Source organism: Neofelis nebulosa, chromosome 1 (genome assembly GCF_028018385.1).
Source record: "Neofelis nebulosa isolate mNeoNeb1 chromosome 1, mNeoNeb1.pri, whole genome shotgun sequence".
In the NCBI taxonomy this organism is placed as follows: domain Eukaryota; kingdom Metazoa; phylum Chordata; class Mammalia; order Carnivora; family Felidae; genus Neofelis; species Neofelis nebulosa.
The window spans coordinates 155,444,628-155,458,728 of record NC_080782.1 but is presented as its reverse complement, the minus strand read 5'-3'; the positions used below and the strand labels follow the sequence as shown (position 1 = coordinate 155,458,728).

At 37.0% G+C, this 14,101-nt stretch overlaps 1 protein-coding gene across 1 annotated transcript; it reads left to right on the top strand.

Moving 5' to 3' along the window:
• The first annotated feature begins 5,659 nt into the window (after nt 1–5,659).
• LOC131492740 (olfactory receptor 2W3) lies at nt 5,660–6,604 on the top strand. Its single transcript, XM_058696537.1, has one exon. It carries the CDS (start codon nt 5,660–5,662, stop codon nt 6,602–6,604), a length of 945 nt encoding a protein of 314 aa, XP_058552520.1.
• Nucleotides 6,605–14,101: the final 7,497 nt, after the last annotated feature.

The window sequence follows — 14,101 nt, the reverse complement described above, 5'->3', positions numbered from 1 at the left end:
CATTCTGACTTCTGACTTTTAGTGGAACCTGGTGCACACAAATAAAGATGGTGAGTAGATTTCTGGATTTAGGGACTCGACTCATAAATCTACAGTTATCTTTGGTTTGTTAAAAAAAAGCTGTATGAGATGAATCAAAGGAACACAGAAATATAAAATGAGGAGTATCCTCCTTGCTCTTGGAAAATTTATGGATTATGACAGACAGACCAAGAGAAAAGCTACACATAAGCACATACATCACAACTCATGTTATTTAGCTATAATAGAGCAATAATCTACCAATACAAAATCATTTTAAAAGATAAACAAGTAAAAGTGCTAAAGAGACAAAATATGAAGAAACACAATATACAAATTCCCTTTTTTTTAATGTTAGAATTGGTGTCAAGGAAGATAGATTTCTCAGGCAGACATGAGAAAATGATATCTGAGATGGGAGTTTCATTTTGGCGGAGAAAAAAAAAAGACATTGAAAAGGGTGTTCTCAGCTTCCAGGAGGGAGATGGGAAAACGTCATCCCTTGCTTGGGAAGATATAAGTCTGAACCGTTCCTGCATCAAAACATCAATCCTAGTCCCTATCATCTGCCATTGTAGCTACTTTTTGTGAGCTTAAAACTCTTTAATCTTTATGGATGCCTGGATGGCTCAGTCAGTTAAGATTCCGACCTTGGCTCAGGTCATGGTTTCACCTTTCTTGAGTTCCAGCCCCACATTGGGCTCTGTGCTGACAGCTCAGAGCCTGGAGACTGCTTCCTCAGATTCTGTGTCTTCCTCTCCCTGCCCCTCCCCCATTCATGCTCTGTCTCTGTTTCTCAAAAATTAATAAATGTTAAAATTTTTTAAAACTCTTTAATCTTTAAAAATACTTTGTAAATAAACTAAAATCTTTGATTATATGACCATCTACTTTCCAAGAACTGAAAAAAGTACAATTTCTTTGACTTATGGTTTCAGTGTGGGCATTTTTGCCATAGAATGGTGCATTTGGATGCAATGGTATTTCCAGTGTTTGACCAGCACCTACAGGGAGAAATGTATTTTATCCTTTGGTACACACACACTGCCAAATACACAAGTTAAGTGGTTGTTTTACAAGGTAATAGTTCCCTTTGTGCAGGTGAGCTGCTCTTTTTTTTCCAATTCCACACAAAATTATGTCTGAAAGACCAAATCGTTAGTGTGTGGGGAGAGGTCAGTTCTCTCCAGTTCAGAGTTTGATACAGCCTTTAAGTTTCTCTGGTTTTGTTCAATGAAGAGGAAATGCTTCTCCAGGGTAAGGCAAACCTGAAAGGCCATGTTAAGCAATTCATTGTTTATTCTTTTGAGCTGTGTCCATGTATAAATGATAAAATGATAGATATTGCCCAATCTCTCTCCTCACCAGGAGAATAATGACAAATTCACGTAACATACGGTAAAATTTGCTATGTGCAGGAACAGGTACACAATTAGGTTAAATATGAAGATATTCACAGTGGTTATAGAAGGCAGTTATGAAGAGAAAACTGCATTGGGAGGTGGGGAAGGTGGGGAGGTTGTTCATGCAGAACCAATATGCTGAGAATGATCTCTACACAGAGAAAAGAAAACTGATTCTATTCCTTTCAAAGTTTGAAATTAAAGGGAGAAAATATTTGTCCCATCCCCAGAACCATTCAGAAAATGACCATATTCCATATTCCCCATGAGAGACCTGTTTCTTCCATGGAGAGAAGTGTGTGCTAGCAGCTGGCCTCATGGACCCTCCCTGTCAGAGCCCCAGGGGCAGGACAAGTGACTCCTGTCTCATTCTAAAGACAAGGAAAGAGTGGTGCCTGGGCGGCTCAGTCTGTTAAGTGTCGGACTTCAGCTCAGGTGATGATCTCATGGTTTGTGAGTTCAAGACCTACATTGGACTCTGTGGTATCTGCACAAAGCCCGCTTCCGATATTCTGCCCCACCCCCTGCCCCTTCCTCACTCCCTCTGTCTCGCTTTCTCAAAATAAATAAACTTAAAAAAATATTAAAAACCAAAAAGAGGCAGCATCCTGGTTAGGAGCTGGAATGATGTAACATAATAACATTTATTCTGAGTTTCCATTGTTGCAAGTCTTTTTGTGAAGTCATTCTTGCCTCCCCATAGAAGATGTGAACACAGGTGCAGTGGGGGGCTCAGTAGGTTAGCGACAAACTCCTGATTTTGACTCAAGTCATGATCTAGTGGTTGGTGAGATCCAGCACCTTGCTGGGCTTCAGGAGACAGTAAGAAGCCTCCTTGGGATTCTCACTCTCTGCCTGCCCTCTCTCTCTGCCTCTCTCTCTCTCTGCCCCTCCCCTGAGCTCCCTGTCTCTGTCTCTCTCTCAAAATAAATACATAAACTTAAAAACAAAGTTGTGAAAACAATTCAGGAGATTAGAACTCAAGTTATTTTGAAAGACAAACCCATGCCCTTTCATAAGCATATGGCTCATTTTCTGCTCCTCTTTCTACTGTTCTCTTATTTCACAGAAAACATAATTTTAGGACCATGAAGTTGTGCAGTTGTTTGTTATAAAACACTGACACCATTACAATGATTGAAAATTTGTTCCTGCCTTTCTTTCTACATCATGCCTTTTTTAGTTTGTTAATAAAATCAGATTTTCTTAAGTCAGATGGGACAATGATCTCTCTAAAGGAGGAATGACAAAGCTAAAAAGACATATTAACAAATTCAGAAAAATAACCATAGGGGAATTTCCTAAATATTATATTATACTAAATACATGCATGGGCATGTGTTCTATCTAATTTCATAATTCATGATTATTGATGATTATTTAATAAAGAAGGAATCATGTACAAATGAAAGCCTTGTTTAAAATGCATCATACTCTTGGGGCGCCTGGGTGGCGCAGTCGGTTGAGCGTCCGACTTCAGCCAGGTCACGATCTCGCGGTCCGTGAGTTCGAGCCCCGCGTCGGGCTCTGGGCGGATGGCTCGGAGCCTGGAGCCTGTTTCCGATTCTGTGTCTCCCTCTCTCTCTGCCCCTCCCCCGTTCATGCTCTGTCTCTCTCTGTCCCAAAAAAATAAATAAAAAAAAAAAAAAAAAAAAAAAAAAAACGTTGAAAAAAAAATGCATCATACTCTTGAGAAGTAGGTCTTTTCAACAATTCAGTGCATACTTCCAGATATTGTTTCTATTTTAATGTACATTTTATACATAGAAAAATATATAATACATAGAGTTTGTGACCAAAAAATGGCATCAAGGTACATATAATCTGATTATACATTATATTTCACTTTTCACTAGTTTGAAATTAATCTAGGTTTTGGAAAAAAATTGCAGGTGAAGTTATGTACCTATACTTATTTTCATTTAGTAGTTGTTTCTAGTTCATAAAATTGTCATTTTTAATCTTTTCAATAACTTTAAACATATTTTTCTATTATCCATTTCAATCAATGTTATAATAAAGTTTCTTGATTTTTATTTACATAATGTGGGTTAATAAATGCAAAATAGATTGCTAGATTCACAATTAATAAGTCAGAAAAATAACATGTAATTTTAAATTTTATAATAGGTGTTTCTTTTGTTAAAATTACATATACAACCTCAAGATATATGTGTACTTTTAATTAATGATCTTTATAAAGGTTGTTCCAAAGTTAATATTCCAATTTATTCCTATCAAAAGTTAATGAGTTTATTTCCCCATACTTTCTCAGCTGTGTATGTATCACATCTTTAAATACTTACCAATCTAAAAAGTAAATAACTTTATATGTTATACTCTTAGTCATTAGTGAGAATGATTTTAATATTTTTAAATCATGTTTTGTAAATCATTTGTTTTCCTGTGAACTTCTTCAAGTCGCTGCCTATTTTTCATTACATGTTTTTTCTCCAATTTCTTGAAAAAAATTTACTAAACAAGGTAGCCTTTCAGCTGTCATATTGAATTGCTCTAGTATTATCATTATTCCTTAGGCTTTGTATTAGTATTTTCTGTGGTAGGATTCCTTATAGGTTTTTTTAAAAATATGTAATCAACTTTATTTGTATTTTGCTTCATACCTTTTGATAGTTGCAACTTGTTTAGTGAGATCTAAGATAATCAGGAAAAAAAGAGAACAACTATGATTCTTTCCTATATAGTAGTTTTATCTTTTTAAATAAGTCTAAATAAGTTTTTATGGTAAGTTTTTATGAAAAAAATGAATGAAGGATCTATGGTCTACCCACTCCAAATTCCTCGTCATTGATCATGTTTTAATTATTGCATTTCCATAGTATGTCTGGATGTATATTAAAGATAGTTTCCTCTCACTAGACTTTTTTTTTTTTTTTTGTCTTCATAATTTCCTTGACTTTTCTCATGGGCTTATTTTCCCATTCCCTATTTGTATAACACATAACCTTTATGTGACATACATATAAACTTTCATATTTGCTATATTTCTTTCATATTAAAAAAATCCCAAAACTTACTTGTAAAATAAATAAGATAGTTTGATTATTACAATTTTAGATGAGAAAACTATAAAACGGTAAAGGAACATTCCAAGGTTTCATAATTGTCTCTTGTTGGCTAAAGGATTGTAACATGGGAGATTGGAGTTATAGCCCAAGATATTTTAAATCTATTCTTCTATATTGATCTGCAAGAGTTGTGGTTTATGTTCTCAAAAATGCTTTGCTTTGAATGTGATTCATTCTTGGAATTACAATTTGGTAGATGTTTCTACACACATATGTGATTATCACATCAAAGTTTTATTATTTGTTGCATAATATTGTGATTTTTCCCCTCAAACACTGTATAATACTTTGGAAGAAAAAATACTCTATTTCTTGAATACCATACCCAAATGAGAGAGAGCAAGAGAAAGAGAGGGAGAGGGGTAGAGAGGGAATAATTTTATGTGGATGTTGCTTTACTAATATTCTATTGTATCATACATTATTTATCTACTCAGGTGCTATAAAATTTCCTCAATAATAATACTGAAATAAATGAGATTTACCTTTTGAATTTTTTTTTCAATGTCTATTTATTTTTGAGAGAGAGAGACAGAGTATGAGTGGGAGAGAGGCAGAGAGAGAGAGGGAGATACACAGAATGGGAAGCAGGATCCAGGATCTTAGCTGTCAGCACAGAGCCCAACGTGGGGCTCGGGCCCACAAACCGTGAGATCATGACCTGAGCTGAAGTTGGACACTTCTCCAACTGAGCCACCCAGGGGCCCCGAGATTTGCTTTTTGGATAAAGAGTGGATAATGTATTCTGCATATAGTGGAGATATTGTAAATACTATTAATTGGTTATTGTGGGGCTCCATCTGGGACCTTTGAGATTTGAGCAGGAACTTAGGAACATTTTCCTGTCACTGGAATTAGAATCAGTTCCAGCAGTAAAGGAAGAAGGTTCTCAGTTCCATTCCCTGGGTTCCAAACCAGCTCTGCTCCTTTCTAGAAAATGATAATTTGCTTAACATATATCTGTGTCAGTTTCCTCTTCTGTAAGTCAGGAATAAAAAGAGTGCCAACTGCAAATCATTGTAGTTGGAGGTTAAATGAGTAAATAAATGTAAAGAAGCACAGAAGAATGTTTGGCTCATTGTAAGTGTTCCCTTATAATGGATATAAGTATTATTAGTATCACTATTCCTCTCAGGTGCAGTAGAGATGGATGGGACCAATGACAGCACTCAGGGAAATTTCATCCTTTTGGGGTTTTCTGACCATCCCCATCTCGAGAGGATCCTCTTTGTGGTCATCTTGATTGCATACCTCCTGACCCTTGTGGGCAACACCACCATCATCCTGGTGTCCCGGCTGGACCCCCACCTCCACACGCCTATGTACTTCTTCCTCACCCACCTATCTTTCCTGGACCTCAGTTTCACCACCAGCTCCATTCCTCAGCTGCTCTATAACCTGAACGGCCGTGACAAGACCATCAGTTACACAGGCTGTGCCATCCAGCTCTTCCTGTTTCTGGGTCTGGGTGGTGTGGAGTGCTTGCTCCTGGCTGTCATGGCATATGACCGGTTTGTTGCAGTCTGCAAGCCCCTGCACTACCTGGTGATCATGAATCCACGTCTCTGCATGGGCTTAGTGTTGGTGGTCTGGGGCTGTGGTGTGGCTAACTCCTTGGTCATGTCCCCAGTCACCCTGCAGTTACCCCGCTGTGGGCGCCACAGTGTGGACCACTTCCTGTGTGAGATGCCTGCCCTGATTCGGATGGCCTGTGTCAATACAGCTGCCATTGAAGGCACTGTCTTTGTCCTGGCAGTGGGCATTGTGCTGTCACCTCTAGTGTTTATCCTGGTGTCCTACGGCTACATTGTAAGGGCTGTGTTACAGATTCAGCCAGTGTCAGGGAGACAAAGGGCGTTTAACACCTGTGGCTCCCATCTCACAGTGGTCTCCCTTTTCTATGGAAACATCATTTACATGTACATGCAACCTGGAAACAGCTCTTCCCAGGACCAGAGCAAATTCCTCACCCTCTTCTACAACATTGTCACACCACTCCTGAACCCCCTGATTTACACCCTCCGAAACAAAGAGGTGAAGGGGGCACTGAGGAGAATGCTGCTGGATAACAGAGGGGTAGGAAAGGATTAAGTGAGAATGAAAGACCAACATCTCCATCTGGCTGTCACTCCATCAGGGGCCAATGACGGCATCTGGAACTGTTGGAACAGACCAGACAATAATCTTAATCTATTCTTCCCAACTTATATAACTTTTCTTAGACTTCTATAACTGTTTCAGTTCCAATACTATGTTTTAATGAGTGAACTGCACAACACATAGCATTCCAAAACCACCAAATGATCTATCAAACAGGTCTGAAGAACAATGTGTGATCAATAGTTATAAAGATGAGTTTTCACAACTTATACCAGAGTGCCAAATAGAAAACTACTTTTCATAATCAGATTTTTTTTTCTTTTTTGTTGTTTGTTTTTAATTGGTTAACTTTCTGGGTTTTTTTTTTTTTTTTGTCAGAATGATCACAGATTGATCTTTTACATGACAGCCATCCAATATGGGAATTTAACACATTGAGTATTTTTTTTTTCAAATTCTCATCTGAAGCCTTTCATCAAATCATATTTTCTTCTACCCTTTGTCCCCCAAGTCGGGTTTAAATTTTAGATAAACCAAGAAGTTAACTTGTACAAATGACATGTGGGTCATTCACATCTTAATGTACTATTATTTCTCAAGTATGTTTTTATTTCATTGGTGAGAAAACCCTGATATTTATTAAGTTCCTACTATGAGTCAGGTGCTCTTAATTCATCTAATCATCTCCACATTTGTCAGAGATCAGCATGATTATCATTATCTTTATTTTTACCTATGTGATACTTGAGACTTCAGGTTAAATCATTTGCTCAAGTAGAAATGAACCAGAGATTTACTCCAAGTTTTGTCTGACCCCCAATTCCTGCTGCTTCTACTGCTACAAGAACATTTAGAGAGCAAAAATCCTTAAGCATGTAAGTTGTTAAAAACCCTGTAGGTCTAAGGAGCATGACTTATGTAATACAGAGTGTAGGGGACAAATAGTTTCCTGGACGTTTTTCATGTCCCTGTCTTGGTCTGAAAATTAAACTGACAAAGATATATTAATTAGAGAAAAGCAGACAGATTTCTTTGATGTAAGTTTTACATGACATGGGAGCTTTCATAAGGAGGTGAAAACCCCAAAGTATGATTGTCATGCTAGATTTGATAAAGAGTAGACAGTGATGGAGAAATACGATAGGACAAGTGGAGATATGAACAAAATTTAATAAACAGGGGGAACCTTAATAATGCCTGTGTCCTCAGATTCATTTCAGGGTCCCTCCCTCTTGGAAATAAAGATGTCCCTTTCCTCCAGGAACAGGGAGGGCTCCCACATGAGGATCTTCTGACCTGCTTCAGGGAGAAGATCAGAAAGTCCTTCCTCCAAAGCCATTTCACAAATTCCTTTATCTCAAAACATTCAGTACACCAAAGTGCCATATTTTGAGGTAGTGTGTACTGAACCCCATCAAGGGCTTCTTCCACTTAATGTGCAAATGAATTCTCTGCAATCTTACTAACATGCAGATTCTGATTTAGGTGGTCCTAGGACAGGCTTGGGATTCTATATTTCTGCAAACCTCCCAGGGGATACTCTTATTCACAGCTGACCCTCAGACCACACTTTAAGGACATAGCATAAAGATCACCCTCAGCTCTTTTTGCAAGCATTTGGAGATCAGACACATTCTAGAATAAGCTGAGATGGGATTCATAGACTAAGGGGAGATAAGATGAGGAGGAAATGAGGCAAAGAGCTTGGCTGAGGGATATCCTTACTTCCATTCTCAGTAACTAAGTTTCATATTCTTCCCTATTTCACAATGACCTGTCATTCCCACCCTCACTTTCTAACATCCTTTATTCTCTCACCTCATCTCATTTCAAATGGTGCCAGCCCTAGTGAGGATCATTTAATTGTGGAAAATCCAGGGCCTCTTGAAAGAAGGCATACCATGTTTCAAGGGGATCCCTATCTGAATATTCAAAACTGCCGTTTTAAAGAAGTAGTGGTATCAATAGCTTGATGGGAGTTATCTGTAGGAGAGTTAGGGTTTCCTCCCAATGCATCCTTGATACACAGTCTAAGGGGTGATTTAATAGAGAATTGAGAAGTGGCCCCAGGACTTCTGCAAACCCATATTCTTTTTTTTTCCTTAAAAATTTTTTAAATGTTTACCTGAAAGAGAGAAAGAGAGAGAGAGAGTGTGCACATGAGCAGAGGAGGGGCAGAGAAACAGAGGGAGATACAGAATCTGAAGCAGGCTCCAGGCTCTGAGCTGTCAGCACAGAGCCCAACATGGGGCTTGAACTCACTAATCACAAAATCATGACCTGAGCTGAAGTCTGACACTTAACTGACGGAGCCACCGAGGCATCCCTCCCATATTCTTTTCTTAAGTTTTATTTATTTATTTATTTATTTATTTATTTATTTATTTATATTTTTATTTTGAGAGAGAGAGAGAGCAAGCAGAGAAGGGGCAGAGAGAGAGGGAGAGAGATAATCCCAGGCAGGCTCCCCACTGTCAGCACAGAGTCTGATATGTGCCCTGAACTCATGAACAGTGAAATGATGACCTGAGAAGTCAAGAGTTGGACATTTAACCAACTGAGCCACCCCACCCCCTGTAAAAACAATACCTTGTTGGATGCCCTGAGTGAACCTGAGGAGCAGCCACATGGGCTCTGGAGTTGCGATGTTTCTATCTCTGGAAAAATGTACCAGAGGGAATAAAGAAGGTTTGCGTAACTCTAAGAAATAAAAGTAGTCCTGTGCACTGTGGTGAGTTATTTTTGTTGTTTCCTCTATTAAGAGCAAAACCCAGTTGAATACATTTTAAGGATCTTATTGGCTTTATTCAGTGACTCGTAAATTGGACAGCATTCAATCTAATAGATAGAAAGGTGCTCCAAAGAGCTGTGCAAAATAAGAGGCTTTTATAGGCAGAAGAGAACAGGAGCAGGGAAATCATTCTAGGCAAAAGTGAACTGATTATTGCAAGATTGCTTTCCTTCAAGAGATGGCAGAGGCTTCTCAGGCAGACCACCTAAGGAATGCTGACCAGGCAATTTCTGGTTGGCTGGTGAAAGTTTCGATCTCTGAGAGACGTGAAACTCCAGTGAATTTTTGTTATTTAACAGATTTGGGTCAGTGATGGTGGGATCCAAAGGAAAGTTCTCACAGTGTTTCCATTTGGGGACAATGGGAAACACAGGCATGGTGCCTTCGTGAACCCTTTTGAGTTGTTTTCCTCACCATTTCTGAGGGCTGTAGGTAATTACGTTCTTCTCAGTATTCTGCTCTTTTTGCATCAACCTCTTTAAATGGCTTTCCAGTAAGTTCCCCATTTGTTTGAAATCACTATTTCCACATTAGGAACTGCTGAAAGGTTAGTCCACAATTCTCCATTTGATTGGAAACCTCGGCCCTCTCTTCTGTCCCTATCCCACATTGAGAACTGCTGGCTGCAGTTCCTCATTTGTTTGGACTCAGTCAGCAGTCGTTATTTATTAAGTTCTGCCTGTTCAATCCATTCCCCAGTCCCAAATTCTGAGAATTGTTGGATGTGTACACAGGGACTTCTCTTGGTCAGGAGACTAACATCACTTGGTTACTGTGATAAATAAGCCCACTGACCCAATCAAAGTAGGAATGAGGAGACTCAGAGCGCAGAGAAGCAAGGCTTTAATCAACTTTCTTGTAAGAGCAGATGTCTGATGGACAGACACGCTGGGGGCAGTTATGGGAGGCAACTTATCTCCTACTATGCAAGTCCCTCCCCTGATTCCTCATTGGCTGAGTTCTACAGACTTACAGCCTTACCAGGAAGTCGCCTATGCGACTGGCTTGGTAAGCATCGGGCTGTGGGCCTCCAAATAGAGCTGGACAGAAATGTGGTTTGCATCCCGTTTGTAACCAGGTATGACTGGACAGAAATGTGGGTTAAACTCCATTTACAGCTAAGGGTCCTACCAAACTATTGCTGGCCCTCAGGGAAATTATAAGGGCCATTATGAGGAAAATTCCAATTAGATAAGATTAGTTAAGTGCAATTGAAAGTAAGGGTGCCTCCAGAATTCTTCAAAATTCCAAAATAGCTTCATTACAAAGATTTATTACAAAAGGCTAATAAAAAAAAAAAGTAAAAGTGCAAGAGGTACCTAATACAAAATATTGTAAAACTGATGTAATTCCTACTGCTCCTGTATTTGAACACTCATTTTAATAACCCTCTATTGAGTTGTCTTTACAATCTGAAGAGACTACCAGTCTATAAACAGAAGTCTGTCCTGTTAATGGCCTTACAGATAGCCCCATATCTACCTTTGGAGGGAGGCCCCTGGGGGCTCATTCCAGAGATGATGAGACTCTGAGGGATTTTCTGATAAACGGCTACATCATTCCCTAAACAGCTGAGGGAAACTAAATTAAAATAATAATAATAATAAAGTTCATTTTTGAGAAAGAGAGACAGAGCACAAGCGGGGGAAGGGCAGAGAGACAGGGAGACACAGAATCCTAAGCTCTAACCTCTGAGCTGTAAGCAGAGGCCAGTGTGGGGCTGGAACTCACGAACTGTAAAATCATGACCTGAGCTGAAGTCTGGTACTCAACCAACCTGAGGCACCCCGGTGCCCTGGGAAACTAAATTTAAAATTAATAAATCCTTTCCAAATTCTGGTAAATATTGAAGTTATAATTCTCCACTAAAACCCCACTCAGAAGCTATAGATCAGATTCTTGACAAACTGACAAAAATATCTAAATATTCTTATAAGTCAGCCCTCCCAGATTGCCTGTATTTGTTTTGGCTCAAAAGCAGCAAGATATTTAAAAGAAATTTATAAGTTGCTCTCTAAACAAAGGTTGGCCAAATTGGAAGCTCATATTCAGAGCCTGATAGTAATCATTGTTTTAGACCTTCTCGTTTAAGCAACTGAAGGTAGTGTAGTTGAATGTGTGGATGTCATTTATGAGGCCTTTTAGTTTGCAACTCAGTACTCAGAAATTGACAGCTTAGAAATCTTTGCAAAACTAGAAATGCAGCTCTAGAGGCAGTTCAAACTTTACCTATTCCTTTTTACCACTCCTAAAAACCTTCCTTATCTCACAAGCCTTGTAAATATTGACATTGGGAGACCAAAGCTCTATTTGAGAAACTTGTATTCCTTCTACATGATTCCTTCAGGAATTCTTATCTAGACCAGCCCCAATTACTAAGATGAAAGAAACAAAAAACAATAACAAAAGGTTAAACAAGTTTTTAAAAACTAAAATATGTTCCACAACTTCCATAAATTTACTTATCAGAACATTTACAAAACTTTTTTTTTTTTTTTTTTTTTTTTTTTTTAAATATGGAGAAGTACTACACTAAGGTATTAGATTGATGGAACATGTTTGGACAAGTTGGAAATAAAGACTAGAGTGGACTCACATATTCCTGTCAGAAATTATTTGTTTTTAATGTTTATTTATTTTTGAGAGAGAGAGTGTACACACTCCCTTTACCTACCCAACAAGAACCCAATGTGGTGCTCAAACCCATGAACAATGATATGACTTGAGCTGAAGTCAGATGCTTAATTTACTGAGCCATTCAGGCAGCCCGAACATATACAAATCTTATGTGTTCTCTCCAAAAACATTAGTAATAAAAACCTTTAGCCACATAAACTATGAGCTGTCTGCATCTGCCTATATGTTCATGTATGTGTGTGTGTATGTATATATATTTGTGTGTGTGTGTATGTTGTAGATGTGTGGTATTTTCTACACCTAGATGATATTGCAAAAATTAATTTCTAAAACAGCTGTATCTAATTCACTTAAAAATAAAGTTGTTATATGAACTAAATACCCCTAAAATTCTCAGAAATGTAATAAAAACTATTATGTAATAAAGACATGATATGGGAAAATATTCAATATGAAAGCTAATTTAGTCTTGTGGGTTTAATTAAAATGGAATGTCTAGAGTTATCAACATTGAATATAATGCAGACATGTACTTTTTGTTTATTTGAGTTTATTTGTCAAATAAGTTTATGTTACCTCTGCCCAAAAATTGTCATCAATAAAAACAAGATATTATGATGAAATTTCATAGGTAATGCAAAAATAATTGTTGAGAACAAGATAAAAGTTTTAGGTGATTTTTAAAAGGTTTTCCTCAATTTTTTTTTTTGTAAACTGAATCCTTGAAGTTTTACCAAGTTAAACTGAATATTGGATAATCATTACATAGCTAAATCATTTCCAAAAAATGTAAGACAATGCAACATTAATTATTGAACATAGGATTACCTAGTTTTTACTTCTTATTGCAGAGGAAATAAATATTTGGAGTCTACTAGTAAGTATATTTTATGCCATGCTGAGAAATTTTCATTAAAAAGCCCATGTTTCTAGAACTTATGAGAAGTATTTATAAATTTGCCAATCTACAGAATGCTAATATAAAAGACAATTCATAATTGCTTACTCTTTAGTTTTGACTAGAGTTTAAAGAATTCTAAGGGGGAGAATTATAATATATGTAATTGAAACACTAGAACTAATAAAAAAAAATAGAGCTGGCTAAGAATGGAATAAATTTAAGTAAATTTAATTGAATAATTTTTAGTATTGAAAGTAAGTTGGTATAAAGGGCAAAGTTTTTTTTTTTTTTTTAGAAATTTTGCTCTGCTTTTAATGAGGAATTTAAATAAAGGTTTTTTTTTTCCTTTACTTTTTAACTTATCTATCCAGAAAGTACATATTTTATGTTTAGTCAAAATAATTCCCTGCATTTTTTTTAATCAGGTCTCTAATTACTTTAGAAAATTAAGTATTCTCTGTTATAAAGCTAAGTATTCATTAACAATGAACTATGATTCTGTTTGACCAAGTGTTTTAAAACCTTTTGATATTTTGACAAACTTCTTCCAATCAAATTCTGAATGAAGTCTCTTTGATCTCAAACAATTTTTAGAACTTCCAGAGGGTCCCTGGAAAATTTCCAAAAGCTTTCTTTCTTTACTAGAAATATATATATATACACACACACACACACACACATATATACATATACATATATATGTATATATATGTATATACACACATATATATGCATATATGTATACACACACATATATATACACACATATATATGTATATATGTATATACGTATATATGCATATATATGTGTGTATATATATACATATATGTGTATATATATATGTATATATATATACACACACACAACACACATACATATTAGGGGCGCTGGGATGATTCAGTTGCAGTTGGTCAAGCTTCCAACTCTTGATTTCAGCTCAGGTCATGATCTCACAGTTTGTGAGTTCAAGCCCCATGTCAGTCTCCATGATGACAGTGCAGATCCTGCTTGGGAGTCTCTCTCTCTCTCTCTCTCTCTCTCTCTCTCTCTCTGTCTGTCTCTCAAAAAAAAAAAAATAAATAAATAAATAAACTTAAAAAAAAAAAACGGAAAAAAAAAAGGACATGTTAAACTAATTAGGCTTATTTGATAAGTTAA